Source organism: Nicotiana tomentosiformis, chromosome 3, assembly GCF_000390325.3.
Source record: "Nicotiana tomentosiformis chromosome 3, ASM39032v3, whole genome shotgun sequence".
NCBI classification, from domain to species: Eukaryota; Viridiplantae; Streptophyta; class Magnoliopsida; order Solanales; family Solanaceae; genus Nicotiana; species Nicotiana tomentosiformis.
Window position 1 is genome coordinate 150,756,760 of NC_090814.1, and position 19,030 is coordinate 150,775,789.

General features: G+C 37.4%; 2 protein-coding genes across 5 annotated transcripts; both read left to right on the forward strand.

The window, feature by feature from the left end:
• The first annotated feature begins 246 nt into the window (after nucleotides 1-246).
• Nucleotides 247-555, forward strand: LOC138908691 (uncharacterized). The gene has a single exon (XM_070199373.1). It carries the CDS (start codon nucleotides 247-249, stop codon nucleotides 553-555), a length of 309 nt encoding a protein of 102 aa, XP_070055474.1.
• Nucleotides 556-1,248: 693 nt separating this feature from the next.
• Nucleotides 1,249-4,187, forward strand: LOC104118244 (ethylene-responsive transcription factor RAP2-12-like). 4 transcript variants are annotated; one of them, XR_004512592.2, is made up of 4 exons: nucleotides 1,249-1,634; nucleotides 2,591-3,515; nucleotides 3,622-3,721; nucleotides 3,924-4,187. XR_004512592.2 is itself a non-coding variant. In XM_009629451.4 (3 exons), exons 1-2 carry the CDS (start codon nucleotides 1,367-1,369, stop codon nucleotides 3,469-3,471), a joined length of 1,149 nt encoding a protein of 382 aa, XP_009627746.1. In that variant the 5' UTR covers nucleotides 1,249-1,366; the 3' UTR covers nucleotides 3,472-3,515; nucleotides 3,622-3,856. The 4 variants fall into 4 exon arrangements, 1 of the variants encoding a protein (XP_009627746.1); XR_691229.4 differs by having other exon boundaries at nucleotides 3,622-3,693; XR_691230.4 differs by lacking the exon at nucleotides 3,924-4,187 and adding an exon at nucleotides 3,798-3,856 and having other exon boundaries at nucleotides 3,622-3,693.
• Nucleotides 4,188-19,030: the final 14,843 nt, after the last annotated feature.

Below are 19,030 nucleotides of genomic sequence, written 5' to 3' on the forward strand. Positions count from 1 at the left end.
TAGGTCATCCCTAGGAGAGGGAGTTTTAAGTACCTTGGTTCTATTATTTAGGGGGGTGGGGAGATTGATGAAGATGTCACACATCGTATTGGAGCGGGATGAATGAAATGAAAACTCGTTTCCGGTGTTTCGTGTGACAAGAAGGTGCCACCGAAACTTAAGGGTAAGTTCTACATAGTGGTGGTCAGACCAACGATATTGTTTGGGACTGAGTGTTGGCCAGTCAAGATCGCCCATGTCCAAAAGATGAAGGTAGCAGAGATGAGGATGTTGAGATGGATGTGCGGGCACACCATGTTAGATAGGGTCAGAAAAGAGGTTATTAGCGACAAGATGGGTGTGACTCCTATTGAGGACAAGATTCGGGAAGCGCGGCTTAGGTGGTTTGGACATGTAAGGAGGAGGAGCACAGACGCCCCGATGAGCAAGTATGAGAGGTTGACATTGAAGGGTCTACGGAGAGGTAGAGGTAGGCCAAAGAACAGGTGGGAAGAGGTGATTAGGCAAGACATTGCGCAACTTCAGGCTTCAGCTGACCGAGGACATGACCCTTGATATGAAGGTATGGAGGTCGAGGATTATGGTAGTAGGGTAGGTAGTCTAGAGTGTTCATAACTATAGTATTGGCACCCAGTCTCGCTTTCTGTTGGTAGTAGGTTTTTATGACTAACCGTTATTTTCTTTCATCGTTGATCACCTTACTATTTTGTTGTTTTTATTCTGCTTTTATATGGCTTTTTTGTACTGTCCCTTCTTGTCTATATTTTTATTAATGTGGTGCTTATGCTTTTCTGAGTCGAGGATTTATTGAAAACAATCTTTCTAAGGTTTGCGTATATACTACACTCCCCAGACCCCACGGTATGAAATAATACTTGGTATATTATTGTTGTTGTAAAGATAGACGACAATGTACAAGTAATCAAGTACTGAAATATTTCTCTCCTTTTGATAAAAAATACTTTCTCTAAGAAAATACTTTCTCACAAGTCAAAATTATTAGCAATAAATCATTACACGATAATCAAACACAAGAAAATATCTATAATTGATGAAAATATTTTTCATCTTTACACACACCTCAAAAGGAAAAATAAGAGGCACTTAAAATATTTGTAATGATATTATTAGCCCTCTAAGTAGAGGGTAGTTTTGGTAAGTACAGCCTCTACGAGGGGCATTAAGGTAAATCCGTAGGCCAGCTCTCCGCCTTTCCCTCGTCCCTTTATAAATAAGAGCTGGCATTTCTTGGAGACGCAGCCAAGAGCTTTCTAGTACATTTTCCGTCAAATATAACAAAGTTTACTCCGTCAAAAACAATACTTATTTCTGCAAAAAACTTTTCTGCTGAGAGAAAACAAAAAGCATGTGTGGTGGTGCTATAATCTCCGATGACATAGCCCCGAGCCGAACTTCTCGCCGGCTCACCGCCGAGTTGCTATGGGGCCGGTCCGATCTGAGTAAGAAGCAAAAAAATCTTAATAATTATCACTCCAAGCCGTTGAGATCCCAAGTAGTTGACCTTGACGATGACTTCGAGGCTGATTTTCAGGACTTCAAAGATTTCTCCGATGATGAGGATGTTGAAGTCGATGTCAAGCCATTTGCCTTCTCTGCTTCGAAAAACTCTACTGGTATTTTTTTTTTAAAAACCTTGTTTTCCTCTTTTGTGATCTGCTGCGGGAAGGGAATAGTGAATAGTTCATTTAATTGATTGATAACGACTACTGTAGCTATTTTTGGCATGAGATTTTGTGCCTGCTAGTGAAGTTATTGTATTTAGATTTGAAATTTAAGTGGACAAAAAGGAGGTAGCTTTTTGGCAATAGGAAAAATGGGCAGCATGTAAAAAGAGGTAGGAGCCAAGATGCTTTTTTTTTTTTTACTTGATTAACTAAAATAATGAATCCGACTTAGTGCAAAAGTGAAGATAGATATTTTGGATATGCATTCATGTCTTGAGAAGCATTGATAGAACCTTTCATCTGAGGGCTCGTTGGCACCAAAACAGAAAGTTAATCATGCTTTTTTTTCTAACCTTTACGTTTATTATGTCTTATCAACTTTACTACTCATCAACATCTACATCACCACATTGAATTTGGTTGGAAAACTTTATGAATAGAAGACTTTTAAACCAAAAAATGGTTATAAAAAATCAATCTTTTTATCTGTGTGTTGTTTATTTGGGTCAAAATCTCCTGTTTAGATCCAATTTGATTGCTAAATAGTTACTTTTGGGAGCAGGATCTCTGGATCATGAGCTCTCTACCTCCGGAGAATTTACTTCATTATGCTTATAGAAAGAACTAAAAGAACAGGACTTGATCAGGCAATATGCTTAGATCTAGGCTTCTCAGTTCCGTGGTTGTTAATCATGATACGTAGAGAGATTTTAGGAAGAATTGATTATTGTATTTTTGTGTAAGCTGTTGCCTGTAGTAATCTAGCACCACTGATATCACGGAACATGTTCTGTGTGTTTTCTTTGTAATTAGGCTTATGCTTTATGATTATCTATACCATGCTATTTTGATGGATTTATCATTGCAACTTATGGTGGCCTAAAATACTTGATTCATTTTATTAGTTGAAGGCTCCAAAACTGTGAAAACGGTTGATTCAGACAAGGATGCTGATAGATCCTCTAAGAGAAAGAGGAAGAATCAGTATAGGGGGATCAGACAGCGACCTTGGGGTAAGTGGGCAGCTGAAATACGTGACCCAAGAAAAGGGGTTCGGGTCTGGCTGGGAACTTTCAATACTGCAGAAGAAGCTGCTAGAGCTTATGATGTTGAGGCTAGGAGGATCAGAGGCAATAAAGCTAAGGTAAACTTTCCCGATGAAGCTCCAGTGCCTGCCTCAAGACGTACTGTTAAGGTGAATCCTCGGAAGGTCCTTCCTAAGGAGAGCCTGGATTCAACTATCATAAACAACATGGAGGATGGCTGTTATGATTCTTTGGGATTTCTTGAAGAGAAACCCATGACAAAGCAGTATGGATATGAGGATGGGAGAAGTGTTTCTGGAGATACTGGATTCGGCTCATTTGCCCCTTCAGCTGGTACTGATATCTACTTCAACTCTGATGTAGCAAGTAACTCTTTTGACTGCTCTGATTTTGGTTGGGGAGAGCCGTGTGCCAGGACTCCGGAGATATCATCCGTTCTGTCAGCTGCTATTGAAAGCAATGAATCTCAACTTGTTGAAGACGATGCCAGTCCAATGAAAAACCTGAAATCAAGCCCCATTAATCCAGTAGCTAATGATGGAAATACCGCGAACAAGCTGTCTGAAGAGCTTTCAGCTTTTGAATCCCAGATGAAGTTCCTTCAGATCCCATATCTGGAGGGAAATTGGGATGCATCAGTTGATACTTTCCTCAACTCAAGTGCAACTCAGGATGGTGAAAATGCTATGGACTTATGGTCCTTTGATGATGTTCCTTCTTTAATGGGAGGTGACTTTTAACTCAGCATGCCTTCCTTGCCTAGTTTTTGTAAATAAGGCTTCATGTGAGTGAACTTTGCTTTTGTGTTGCCTCCAAGAAAGGCTCTTTATTGTGTACAGAAGCTATTTGAAATGTTAACTGGTTTAATCTCTGTTTCCTTGTTCATTTAGGATTGTCTGGTGGTGGAAGAAGGATGATCCACAGACAAAGCATTGCTTAAGCCATGGATGTGCGCTCAATAGGTATTTTGGTGATAGAGCAGTACATAGGGTAATTAGGTTAATTAACTACTAAAGATGTTAATTTTGAAGTTATTTAAATTTGGACTGTATGAATGATGACACAGTTGATGAGACCTCGATGCTTGCTATAACCTACTTTTGGTGTTTACAATTTGCTTTTTCACATGGAGCTATTCTTTCGATTCACTCATTTGCATATGCCGACTAAAAATAATATTGCAACTTGACAGACCAGTTCGGTGACAATAATGAGTGCATTGGTGAATCAGCGTTGGCGTTTTCGTAGGGCCGTGTTTTTCTATCTAGAGGCGTCATCAGTGTCGAGGAACTCAATTTTCGAGATATTCCTAATTGTTTTGCCACCACTCATTTAAAATATGAGATTTTGCTTCAATAAATTCTATGTTCTTTAGCAAGAAAATGCATGGTGTCAAGCGTTTAAATATTATACTGTATATCATTTTGTGTAGTACAATAATGTATTTTGGAGAGGACGAACGCCTAGCATTCGAATATTTCCTTGAAGCCTAAATACGCAAGTTAGGATTGAAAAAAAAAAGGAGTCATTTGAGTCGGCAGGTCGATCAAAGTCTTCTTTAGCTTTTATTACAAACTCGGAAACTTGTTGAACTCTATCAAAACCATTTTTAGCTTCTCAAAGAAAGTCATTTTAATTTAAAATTGGAAACCAAAGTTTATCTTAACTTAAAACCAAACACATCTTTTAGATTTTATATTGCATATTCCTTTTTAATACAATAAACCCAAGAAATCATAAATATTAGTACTATATATAATCTACGAATTATTAATCTTAAAATCACCATCCGTATAATAACTCCAACGCAATTTTATTTGCGAATCAATTGTCATTGGGTGAATTATTATTTTTTTAAGAAAGAAAAGAAAGGCTAGTTGGCTATCCTCCCAGGAGGGTATGAAAACAAGATATGTTAGGTAAATACATGACTGGTGTGGGGGAGAGTTATTGGTGGGTAGGTGACAGGTTGTTGAGGTGAAAGCATGGGAAGAAGAAGGTACAAAGGTTGGGTTTTTTCCGTAATGGTATTCTCTTTATGTTAGCTGCCGAATCTTGTGGGAAGCCAAACTTGATCAAAAGTTGATTAAGTATTTGGAAAGGCTAAATAACTTGAGTGTCAGGTTACTGCCGCTCATTGTCAAAAGGGCCCGAAAAATTGGCCCAAATTGACCATGTGAAAGTATTGTATTAATCACAAAATATATAAAGGACCTCTCTTTGCCATGAACACAATCCGTTCACAGCCCACTTCGTCCGACCAAGATCACAAATAGATCTTGTCACACTAAGACCTGCCAACGCTTCAGCCTTAGCCCACTTTCGGAAACACTTAGAAACCCTCCGTTTCCCTCTTGGTTCCCACTATTGCTACGAATACAAGTCGTTCATAGCTACTAAGGCCTGCCTATGCCCAGCCTTAGCCCACTTTTGAAAACACTTAGAAACCCTCACGTTTCTCTCTTGTTTTTCCACTTTGCAAAGATCACAAGCCGATCTTTGCTCACTAAGACCTGCCCAAAGCCTAGCCTTAGCCCTCGCTTTGAAACACTTAGAAAGAATCACCTTCCTAACTTGTTTTCATTTCTTTGCTACGAACACAAGTTATTCATAGCCCACTTAGTCAAGATCACAAGACGATCTTGACACACTAAAACCTGCCCAATGCCCAACATTAGTACCACTTCGTCCTGGAGACCCTCTTCTTCATTTGAAGACCCTCTGCTTCTGCTCGAAGACCCTATTATTCTTGAAGACCCTCTCCTTCTTAGGAAGCCCTCACAGGTGATCTTCTATTTTTCCTGGAAGGATCACATTTTGAACTCCCTGTCAGATCTTGAAGACCCTCTTCTCTGTGGAAGACCCTCTTCTTCTATTTGAACTCTCATGCAAGACTAATCTTAGCCTTGATCTAAGACTTAGCCTTCCATTCCACAAGAGAGTTTCCCGGGATTTGACACTTCTTGCCCTCACGAACTGCTCCATCATTGGCACAGTTCAGCATTTTTGCCACAAGCCATGTTCTCCATCAGCAATATAAAATATGCTACTGATCGTCTTACCACTGCCACGAATCTTGCTCTACTTCGATACTCGTCTATCCGAGCAGTTCTGCTAAGCTCTCAGCTTTGCTCTGATACCAACTTTCATAGGGTCAATTTGGGCCAATTTTTCGCTAAGACTTAGCCTTCCATTCGAGTTCAGATAGAAGAAGAGGGACTTCCACAGAGAAGAAGGTCTTCAAGATCTGACAGGGAGTTCAAAATATGATCCTTCCAGGAAAAATGGAAGATCACCTGTGAGGGCTTCCAAAGAAGGAGAGGGTCTTCAAAGAAAAAGAGGGTCTCTGAACAGAAGGAGAGGGTCTTCAAGAAGAAGAGGGTCTCCGAGCAGAAGGAGAGGGTCTTCAAATGAAGAAGAGGGTCTCCAGGATGAAGTGGTACTAAGGCTGGGCATTGGGGCAGGTCTTAGTGTGTCAAGATCGGCTTGTGATCTTGAATAAGTGGGTTATGAATGACTTGTGTTCGTAGCAAAAAAATGAAAACAAGTTAGGAAGGTGATTCTTTCTAAGTGTTTCAAAATGGGGGCTAATGCTAGGCTTTGGGAAGGTCTTAGTGAGCAATGATCGGACGAAGTGGGCTGTGAACGGATTGTGTTCATGGCAAAGAGAGGTCCTTTGTATATTTTGTGATTAATACAAAGGTTGTATTTTTTCTGTAACTGATGGTGTTATGTTTATGTTACTGCCGAATCTTGTGGGAAGCCAAACTTGATCAAAAATTGGCTAAATGTTGGGAAATACTGAGTAACTTGAGTGTGAGGTTGTTGTCGCGTAGTGTCAAAAGGGAGCGAAAAATTGGCCCAAATTGACCCTGTGAAAGTTAAGGAAATGTGGGTGAGGCTTAAAATGAAGCAATTTTCTAATTCTTTCATTGTTTTGTGATTGGCTTTAACCATTTAGTTTTTGAGCTCATTAACTCGACTAACAAATTCATCGCATAGAGCCTATTAACATAAAGCGATTTCTATCAAAATTATTTCAAGACTTTAAATTTAAAATCTTTAAAGCGGAGGAGTCACATCCGTTCTACCGTATCAAAAAGATTAAACTTGGTTGTTAAATTTATAAAGCTTGTGATATGAAATTTGTCACATCACTTGTGTGGCTATAAATATATTTTATTAGAAAAATATTAAAATCTTTTCTAAACACATTTATATGAAAATAGTGTCAATTCTTTTGAAATAAAGGAAATAAGTGTGAACGTGAAAAAGGATCGCGTGATTGGGTCTAGCGGCAAGGGTCCAAATCTGCTTTGGGTTGCAACGATACTCTTGGAAATGTGTGTCTGCCCGTGATTTTGAATGTATCGTAACGACTAGGCATCTGCGCACGAGGGCAGGTAGAGTTTGTTCTACATCGTACCAACTAAAATATGGAAGCATACTAGTAATGAAGTAGCGTGTCCGAAACCTAATGGTGGGTTTTTTGGACTTTAAGCGACAATAATAGTTGAAAAAAAAAAGCACTATTTTATATATAGCGCGATTATTCATCGTGCTATACCTCAATGACACGTTTGTCTGTTAAGATATAGCGCGGCGAATAACCGCGCTATATATAAAAGTTGGGTCCACCAATAATTTATCTGCTCAAAACTGACATACCAATAATTCATAGGGGTATAACGCGCATATTTAAGGCGCAATACATCAAATAATTGTACCTCCGGACTGATTTTTTCCTTATTTAAGGAGTTTCAGGATTTTGTAAAAATCCATTCACGATCCTTCAAGTTTTTTAAAATATATATTCGTTAAGTTATTTTGCATTTTGTCATAATGTCCGAAGAGAGAAAAATTAGGGTTTCATTATATTGGGGGGTGAGGGGGAGGGGGTGAGGTTGTGGTGGAAAATAACTCAGTACACTATATTTTTTCTCCACAGTGTCATGTTAAGTTGCCACTTACAATGGAGTACGATAGATTGTTATCGTTGTTATGTAAAAAAAATGAGTGTTAGCAAATGTTCGGTGAATATTAAAGTAACCGGAAGATAGCCGTATTTTGTTACTCTGCAAGGGGTGCTTGTTATGCTGAATTTAACATCGAAGACGATGAAACTCTGAAAGATTTTTTGAGGACTCCGGATGAACACCGGAAACTTCTTGTGATAAAAAGTTGGAAATATACGTCAAGGCTGAAGACGTTCGCAATAATGAGGTTCCGCAAAGTAAAGATATCCCTTAATCATCGGGTGGTTATTTTGGAGAAGTTTTAGCCGAAAAGATTCAGGATGAAAGAGTTTGGCCTCATCTAAACTTATCTCCACGGTCGAATGAGGAGCAAGGAAATAATTTCTCCCCTAGCTTGCATAATCTACAAGTCGAGTGGTAAACTTCAATTGTCCTTTGTGTTAGGATATTTATTTTTATGTATTGAATTTGTATTAACACTCATATATTCCACAGGGGGTACCAGCCAGATATGAATTTTACAAGTTATGAACCAACGACCAGTTGGAATATTTCTAGTTTTGGTGTGTTGGATCATGGTGGTCCATCCGGGAGTCATCATCAACAGCATAATGTGCATCATAAGATATCAACACATTATGATTTGTAAGTGAATTGATAAAGTTTATATGTAAAGTTTGGATGAATTTGAGAAACTCATTATATTATTGGTTGTGCAGTGAAAACGAGCAACTTGAAGGTCCTGTCTTTACTCAATTGCTCGAAGACGACATATTTAATCGGGATCTGGCAGATGCGCAGAGTTAGGAAGAGAATAGTGATTATGACAATAATGTTGATGAGTCTGGAGATGACACATCCTTCCCTGATGAGGGTTATGATGATGAGGACGAGAATGCTGAACCTGATTTGACGAGGGAGCATGCTCCACCTCCCGTTAGACCAAGAGTGTACGAGTCCCATGTGTCATTTTATTCAAGGGAGATTACCTACCTTGATCATTTGCCAAGTATGCCGGATGTGGATGCCCTCATAAGAGGTTTTGACGAAATTCGGACAACAATATGGGATGAATCTAGAGCAACAGTATTGTCAAAGGGCTCATTTTTTGCTTATAAAGCGCGCCTAAGCAGGGCGGTGCGAATGTACAGCATAAAAAAGTGTCGTGAGATCGTGGTTCATGAGTCATCTCCGGAAGTATACAAGGTCATTTGTCATAGATGGTTTCAAGGTTGTAATTGGATGCTGCGTGCGAGGAAGCTGAAAACAAATATGTGGGTTGTGGGTAAATACATTGGCACCCATAATTGTTAAATGGACACATTCAGTGGGAATCATTTTAACTTGATTTCTCTTATCTTGATTCCCCACATTGAAGTGTCCATAAGGTACAAGATCAAAGAGTGTATAAAATTTATCCACCAGGTATATGGATGTACCATTACCAAACGAAAGGCATTTCTCGGGCGCAAACATGCGTTCGAAATTGTTTATGGTAACTGGGATAAGTCCTTTGCCTCTCTGCCGAGGTACATGGCCGCATTGCAACACTTTAACCCAGGGACTGTTTGTTGAATGAAAGCTTGAGCGGAGTCCGGGAATACCAGAACACATATTCAGATATGTGTTCTAGGCATTTAAACCAGCCATTGATGATTTTGTGCATTGTCAGCCGGTAATATCCATAGACGGCACTCACGTCTATGGAAAGTATGATATTAAGTTGTTGATCGCCGTTGCAGTAGATGCTAATGGAAGTATATTTCCCCTAGCATTGGCTATCTGTGCCAATGAAAGCGACATTATTTTTGAACCACTTGAAGGAGCACTTCATCAGACAACGTTCTGGTATTTGTCTAATATTTGATCGGCATAGCGGTATTTTAAGTTTTGTACAAAATTTGCGTTCATGGCAGGAACCGTATGCCTACTACCGTTACTGTGTGCGGCACCTGAAGGCCAACTTCCAGAGGGCTTATCCGAACAAGGTCTTGTATGATTTAATGTGGATGGCTGCAACAGATCACCAAACGTGTAAATTCAGGAGGCGAATGGAATTGATCAGGCAGGAAGACCAAAGAGCCTATAGTTGGTTGATGCGACATGAGCTTGACAGGTGGACTTTGCATGCGTATGGTGGCAGAAGATGGGGAACTCTCACAACAAATATGTCAGAGTCTTTCAACGGGTTATTGAAGTCTGTACGTGGATTGCTTGTCACTGCCATGGTGCGGATGTCATTCAAGCAGATGGCGGAGAAGTTTGTTGAAAGATCTAGAGGTGCATCGTCATTGATGGAAATAAGTGTTGAATTTATGCCAATACCAATGAAAAGATTTGAGAAATACAGGAAGCGATCATAGTGGCATTCATTTTTGCAGTATTGCAACGAGCGAAATATTTGTGAAGTTCGCACTGCTATTCATCACAACCGGGGGAATAATACATACACCGTCAATGAAGCCATAATGTTATGCTCCTGTGGGAAATGGTCCATCTATCACATGTCGTGCTCACATGTCATGAAGTGCTTTCAACCTACAAGTTTAGCGGTACGTTGATAAAGAATATAGTGTTGCTGTGTACTTAAACACCTATAGTGGACAGTTGCAGCCAGTGGGTACTGAGCATTATTGGCCGTCGGAACCATTTAAAATGGTGTGTAACAAGGATTATGTGCGTCAACGACAAGTGCAAAAAAGAACGCATATACGGAACCAAATGGTGCTGGTGATACCGTTTATGCACGTAAATGTGGCATATGTTCCCAAACAGGACACGACCATCGTAAATGTCCTTCAGCTGGTTTTGATAGCGGTGGTAATTTAACTCCCGGTGGAAGTTCATCCAATGTGCCAAATTATCAAGGATACACGTACTGTTTTGTTGCAGTAATTTGTTGTAATAAATGTATGTTGTTCAGGTTGCCAAATATATATAATAAAATTATGTTTCCATTGGGGTTAAATCTAATTGATATTTAGCATTATTACTTAAGTACAACAATTTAACATACACCCCAAGACAAAACAACCATTGTCATTCACCATTATCGTCGCTATCTGGCACTATTTCTTGTCAATGTCTTCATCTTCTTCGTCAACATCGTGTACGCACCCTTCGGGACCGAGGGCATCGTAATCTAGGGCCCACTTGACACACATTTCTCGTATTTCATCGCTATCATCAATAAGACCACTTGCTTGATTTCTACAACAATATGGGACTCCTACGTCCTCGTCTGTGGTAGAAACTTAGGTAGTTTCTCCCACTCGACAACTGTTGGGAAAACAGGATAATCACTGTTTCTATGTAATTTTTTATTTTCTAATTAATTCCAGTATTGATCCTCCGTTTCTCCCAGGTAATTAAGATCATCCATTGCATGATGAACAACTAGTGCCTTTTTCATCTCTATGATCTCCTTCATCAAATGCCGAATCACTTTTGGTTCATTTTTGTGTGTGTTTATTTGGAAGGTTGCAGATAGAATTATGGCACAACAAGCCCATGACAACGTCATAGTACTTTATAATCACATCATTTTGAGTAAAGGAGAACCCATTGTAGTTTTTCGCCCCAAATTTGCATACCTTCAGGCTTTGTAGAATGCGTTTCGCCCTCAATAATATGCCCTGCAACTTTGAGATCAATGTGTATATTGATAGGCTTATTTTCCAAGGGACGCAGAACACCATACCAATTGTCATCAACCAAATCAGTATAGCAACCTATAAGGTAGGGATCGATAGTGTTAAGAAGTGTTCCATTGGGATCTGTTGAACAACCTACACCATTTTGCCTCTTCTTGAACCACTTATTAAAAGTTAGTGTCATTTTTATAATGGATGTTGTAATGTTTCTTCAAATGGTCTTTGAATACAGAGCTCTTGGTTCAGTTTAAGAAGCTATCGTATACCCTAAAGAATCATTATCATGCGCAACATAGCGCACCACCAATATGCATTATGTGTATTGTCTTGTCGACCTGAAAAATCTGCCTATCTGGAAAAGCTATCTTGTACCCTAAAGAATCATTATCACACATAAACATAGCGCGCCACCAATATGCGTTATGTGTATTGTCTTGTCGACCTGAAAAAGCTGCCATTATGGAAAAGTTGTCTTGTACCCTAAAGAATCATTATCACGCGAAACATATCGCGCCACCAATATGCATTATGTGTATTGTCTTGTCGGCCTGAAAAAGCTGCCGTTCTGGAAAAGCTGTCTTGTACTCTAAAGAATCATTATCACGCGAAACATAGCGCGCCACCAATATGCGTTATGTGTATTATCTTGTCGGCCTGAAAAAGCTGCCGTTCTGGAAAATGTGTCTTGTACCCTAAAGAATCATTATCACGCGAAACATAGCGCGCCACCAATATGCGTTATGTGTATTAGCTGCCTATAAAAGCCTAGCATATTTTAGTTATTATTTGCGCTTAACGAAACAAATAGGAAAACTTCCCATTAATTTTTCATTTTTCTTGCAATACGAAATGTATGGACGCAATGACGTACCAATGTGTAGTTGTGGCAAACATGCGATTTTGAAGCCATGTTGGTCAAATTGCAATCTGGGGCATAGACACTGGATTTGTCAACAACTTGTAAGTGATTATTTTGGAAAAAATGTTAGTTAATTTTTTTTTATAACTTGTTAATTAATAGTGTTGTGTTATAATCCCCATTGGTAGGACGAAAATCAAGTGGATTTCAAGAATGGTATGATGAACCCATTAACGAGGAATACTAAAAATTATGTTTGCATTATATTTGGAATATGACCGGTTAATACGAACTCTAGATTGGGGTAGATAATCGGTGTTTCAAGATGATCGGTGTTTCAAGATTTTAAGATGATCGGTGTTTGCGACACACTGCTCTGTCACGACATCGGGGTGCATTGGAGTAGATAAAGTATGTGAAACATCCTCGACAGCTCTCGACGATGAGTCATAAATCAGTCATTGCCCACTATGCACCTCTCGTAATGGATGATCCTCAGCAACCGTCGATGGTACTGGTCGATCAAGAAAATACTGATCCCACTCCTGCTGCGTAATGGTCGTGCCCGCGATCAACAATGGAGTTGACAGGGTCAACTGCAAAGTCCATGGCGACAATTGCAGGCTGAATGATGACATATCATGAGGAGCATCGTGTGGCTCAGGGTGGTTACCCGACTGATCATGTCTAATATCCTCCACGGGTGCCTCAACGCCACCTTGCGGGGACCCCGTCCTCACCGACCATCACGACCTCGTGGGACACCCCTTCCTCTCTGGCCACGCCTGCCACGTCTACCGCGTTCAGGCTCCACTGGTGTCCCGCGATGGTAGTCCTCTAGCGGTACATAAGCAGCCTCGTATCCTATATCTTTTCGCTCATTTTAAGTTCAAATATAGCGCGTCTATTCACCGCGCTATACCTTAATGGACAAACATATCGTTAAGGTATAGCGCGGTGAATAACCGTGCTATATATATAATGGTGCTCAGTCTGTTTTTTTTTTTTTTTTAACCTATTATGGTCACTTGAGTCCAAAAATACCACAATTAGGTTTCAGATTTTGAAGTAGCCTATGCACTTGGACTTGGGCATCTCCAACAACAACTACATTAGCTATAATGCAGGTGGTTTTTGGAGTAATTGGTCTCCAACGCTGCTGTATTTTTTGCTGTAAAATAGGGGATGAATAGTGTCACTCCAAATTTGGAGTGACAATATTCATCTCCTCCATTACTATTCTCTATTACTTTATTGTTATTATTATTATTATTATTATTATTATTATTATTATTATTATTATTATTATTATTATTATTTAACACTTTTAATTTATCTCTTTATATATACCTAATTATGTTTATGTAATATCTTTATAATATTAATTTTACATCTTAACTTTGGCGTATAAGTTTGATAAATTAATTTTCGTGCATTTATTATTTTTATGTAAAATTGTAAGTTAATTTTATTATAAGTTATAATTGTACAAAAAATATATAATCATCTAAAAAAATAAAAGGTACAAAGATGCTCATTTTGTATTTCGTAATGCATTAATAGATTATTTATGGGAGCATACTAGAGGTGAAAGTTGAATATTTATGTAGTATTTAATTTGAAATTTACCATAATGTAATATGTATTTAATTATCTTATATCTCAATGATTTCACTTTTATTTGAGTTATCCATTAATATATATAATCTATAATATTTGCTTATAAATTATATTATTTAAAATATTGTGGTATAAGTAATTTTATATTAAATGGTTACATAAGAAAGGAATATAAATTATATGTGATGAATATGTAAAAAAGAAAATAACATAGAATTTTTTTAATAGAAATAAGAAAATAAAATTTAAATAAAAGATAATAATATAATATTAAAGAGAAAGAAGAATATAAAATAAAAAATGTTTTTTAAAGTAAAAAATAGAGTAATAGATAGAGTAACTTTACTTTATTTTGAAATTTACTCAGAAAATGGAGGCAAGGTGTCGGAGATGGCCTTAGCACAGAAAGCACTGATCTCAGGCCAGAGTTGAGCTTTGATCATGTCAATTGTCAACTCTGTACAAGGTGATAGGACTTAGTTTCCGTAAAAATTGAATATTAAAATAGCCTCTATTGTTTTAGCGGACATTTAGAAGCATAATAACCAAGAGTACAACAAAACTAAGGCCCCGTTTGTCCAAAAAAATAATAATTTTTTTAAAAAATATAGTCGTCCATGAAATTTTACAAGTTTTTTAAAAAATTACGAAAATGAGTTTTTCAACACCACTTTTTCAAATTTTACCGAAAAACTTTTTTCCCCACGCACAAAATTATAATATTTTTTCAAGTGAAATGCATGTCCAAATATAATTTCAAATTTTAAATACCATTTTTCAACTTAACTCCAAATATTACTTTATTTCAAAAAATATAATTTTTATCTCCAAACGCCTACTAAGAATATCTAGGATATTTTACGAATTACTTGTCGATTCAATTCTATACAAAATACTTATGTGATTAAACGATTCCAAGATCAAGGGGATGTGTGCTAATATGTCAATTCATGGCAGTGTCAAATGTCATTTTCGTAGGAGGAATTTTCAGAAATTACTATTGTTTAGTTGCTATTAACTTCATATAGCTATTATATACATAATTACTTCTTATAACTATTATTCAGTTGTTACGCGAGTGTATTTGATGTAGTCACGCTACTGTATTCATGAATACAGTAGCAAAAATCGCCTAAAAGATTGGGAGTCCAGTTGTACGCGACTGTATTCGTTGTATTCGCATTACTGTATTCATGAGTACAATAGCGAAATTCGTCTAAAAAATAGGAGAGTCCAACTGTTTAATAACGGAAAGAGGCGTATCACTCCTAACTTAACTCAACAAAATCAATTCTATATAAATTCCGCTGCTATTGTGTTGTATTCCATCTATTCGCGCGACTGTATTTATAAATAAACTAAGGTAAAAAATAAGGATTACAAATGTTTAATTATGTATTCCATGTATTCGTGCGAACGTATTTATAAATACAGTGAGGTAATCCGCCTAAAAAATACTCCCTCCGTTTCAAATTAGATGAGATACTTTTATTTTAGTCTGTTTTAAAATAAATGACACATTTCTAAATTTGAAAATAATTTAACTTTAAAATCATCATTTTATCCATCCTATCCTTAATGAGAAGCTTTTATAACCACAGAAATGTCATGGGCCCACAAAACTTTTTTCACGACCCAAACTGCAGGTCCGCGACGGGCAGCCGATGCCTTACACAACCGAGTACCAACATAACATATCTTTCTTATCATACCGTCATGGGTAAGTGGGCCAGAAGGGCCGTCATAAGATAACTAGAATAAAACATAAAGGAATACTAGATGTAGGACGACCCAAGGCCGACATGATCATTTGTACACTCAAAATATAGGTCGACAAGGCCATACAAATATCCATATACATGACATCTGTCTACAAGCCTCTAAGAGTACATATATGTCATAAAGGTCGGGACATGGCCTCGTCATACCAATCAATACATGTCCAAATCATACTGACCAAATAGGCAACTGTGAAGCAAGTGGAGTGCACCAACACCTTCCGCTGAGCTGATAGCCTACTAGGAGGACTGTCAACCTGTCTATCGGGACCTGTGGACATGAAACGCAGCGTCCCCAAGCAAAATGGATGTCAGTACAAATAAAGTACCGGGTATGTAAGGCATGAAAGCAGTATATAAAAGACATGAAAGAAATATGGAGTAAAGGACTCAACATATTAGTCTGAATTGCTCTGTGAATCATAAAGCATTTATAATGCTATGCATGCGCGTATAAATGTCATATCATGCATAGGTATATGCGTACATAACATCATCAAGCCTCTGAGGGCATCCCATCATATCATCTCGGCCTCTGTGGGAGAAATTATCAACGTATACCAGCTGATCAGGTGGTGATGCGTATATAACGCCATAACCTTTTCCCATATCCCATATACATATACTATACGCATATATAACGCCACCTGGTCATGAGTCAGTATACATATATAAATGGATGCAATACATAATAAAGTAAGTCAACAAGATCTCTCAAATAAACTTTTATCAACTTACGTATTTTTTTTAGACCCATGAACAGAAGATATAATAGTAGGACATATGGGGAATCAAGAACATAGGCAACCCTAATACTTCTAAGAATAGAGTCATTTGTGAAAGTTACGCGTTTGGTCGTTTCGTTTGTATCATATGAATCATGCCAAAAGGAAAGAAGGGATAGCCTTAACATACCTCAAGTAATCAATTCAATTCAACAACAAGCTTATAACAACTAGCGCACCAACCCTATAACAAAGAAATATATGTACAACTTAGATGACGCTAGTATATCACATATCTCAAACGATAACTCGTTTCTAAAATAAAACGAGCAGTATTTACCCTGATAGGTGAGATACAAACACAATACAATTAGAAATTCAAAAACAACCCAACTACCATTCGGGACCTTCAATACAATAAAATCCCCAAATATACCATAACACACCCAATCAAAAAGTTATCAATTTTCCTAAAATTGCAACGACGAGCGACCAACCTACTATCCTACCATATGTGGTGTTTCTCCATGCCCTTCATCCTTCCAAACTCCATAAATCAGCAGCACAATAGGCCAACACGAGTGCACTACAAAATAGTCAACTGAAAGTGTAATAAATCAAACTCACGACTTCCGATCACTGTCCCGTGATTTCAAACTATTAGAAAACAAATTTATCAACCTTTCTTGATATATAAAAGCTTAAATACAGAAAATAGACATTTTCTTAACTATGAAGTACTTTCCAAAACTTAAACTACAAAGAAAAAGAGAGGCGATATAGCGATACTTACGTTGTAGGGATCGTTCTAATGTTATCGCTTCTTGATTTCGTATCCGGGATATTAATCTTCTTTGAAACCCTAGAAGAGAGCTTAAGGATATGTTTATTGGTGTTCTATGGTCGTGTGCTCTGGAAAAATGAAGATAATGACAACCTAAGACCTTAATATATCAACTTTTGAAAAGTCAAAGGGGTGCCAGCTTGGCACTCTATCACTGGCCCTTCTTTCGATGCTTATATCTTGTTATCTAGATGTCGTATAAACAAACGGTTAATACCGTTGAAAACTACATTCCAAGATCTTCAATTTGGTATATAATATGTTCCAAAATACCTCATATAACACACGAAATGTATTGCTCAGAAAGCTTTAGTGACACATCTACTTGTCACCTATGCAGTCTACGCAGTCTCACGAAACTGCAAATATCTCTCTACTCCGATGTCGTATCGACGAATGGTTTAAAGAGTTAGAAACTAGACTCGTAGATATTCAATATGATATATGTATCATCCCGTAAATCCAAGTATATTGGGAGAAAAGCTCTGCTACATTTGACATAATATTCAGCACATTTATGAATGTAACTTGTGATGACCTTTGCCAACTTTTGTTCCACAACTTGCTTGACTTCAAAACGTAACAAACGACTATCATAAGCCAAAAATAAATCATAACATAACCTCCTTATCACATTAAGAACCTTAATCTCACCCCAAAGTGCATGTTATATCATTCCAAACTTATCGACTTTCGACGTAACTTATTTTTTGTTTAGCTTTTAAGCTTTTTAATCCTCTTGGTACTTGTTATCCACGATCTTAGAGAATTGTAACCTCCATGGTAACATTATTAACTTACTTTATATACTTTTCAAAGATAATTTCATTTATGAGTTTACATCAATTGACTTACGACGTACTCTTACGTACGAAAATATGAGTTGTAACAGCTTTTACCCCTTAAGCTTTTAAGACCACAAGTTTCAAAAGTCTTATTCTTTTTTCTTAAACTCCGTGCCGAGTCAAATTACCTCACCTAAATTGAAACGGAGGGAGTAGTGATTACATGTGTTTAATAACGGAAATCGCAATATTGAATTGTTTTTAATTTCACTATATTAAATACAGTTGTGTTCTAACAACAAAAAATCAAGAAAATAGGGTGTATACCATTATATTCAAATCGACTGTATACATTGTATTTAATTCTTATATATTTATTATTATAGATTGTATTCAATTCACCGTATTTAATTCGATTGTATTCAAAAAACAAAAAATCACAAAACACAGTAATATTCAGCTGTATTAAAAAAATATAGACCTTTGGAATGCATAAATACATGCGAAAAAATAATATATTTATACAAAAATATAATGTACTTGAGTGTATTTGTATCATTGTGTGTGACTAAATAGCAAGGAAGAGAATTCGCCGGAGATGGCATTTTTCGACTAAGCAAAATATTGTATACATTGTATTAAAATTAAAAATGAAGACGAACAAAAATCTGGCTTTCAAATCTTCTCCAGCGTAGCCATGGACAGATCTGTTCACCTAAGAGGATGAGCCAATAGTGGATGAAGACGCCGAAGATTCTGACTCATAGTTATGTAGAAATTATGATTCATCATTTTAAAAACTTTTTCCCTATTATTCATCTAACGATTATGTTGGTGTACACACTGTAGATTGACTGAACATGTAGAAGTATTTTTAATTGCAGTAACCTTAGAGGATTCGACCAGAGAATTCACGCTTAGATGCAGGTATTTTGCTCGAAGAGAGAGAAAACGAAGATAGAGCGAAAGAAGATTTGTGCTGATATTTTGAGAGAGAATCGTGTGTTAACTGAAAGAAAAAGAGAAAAAAAACATAAATAGTGTATTTCACGCCTCAAT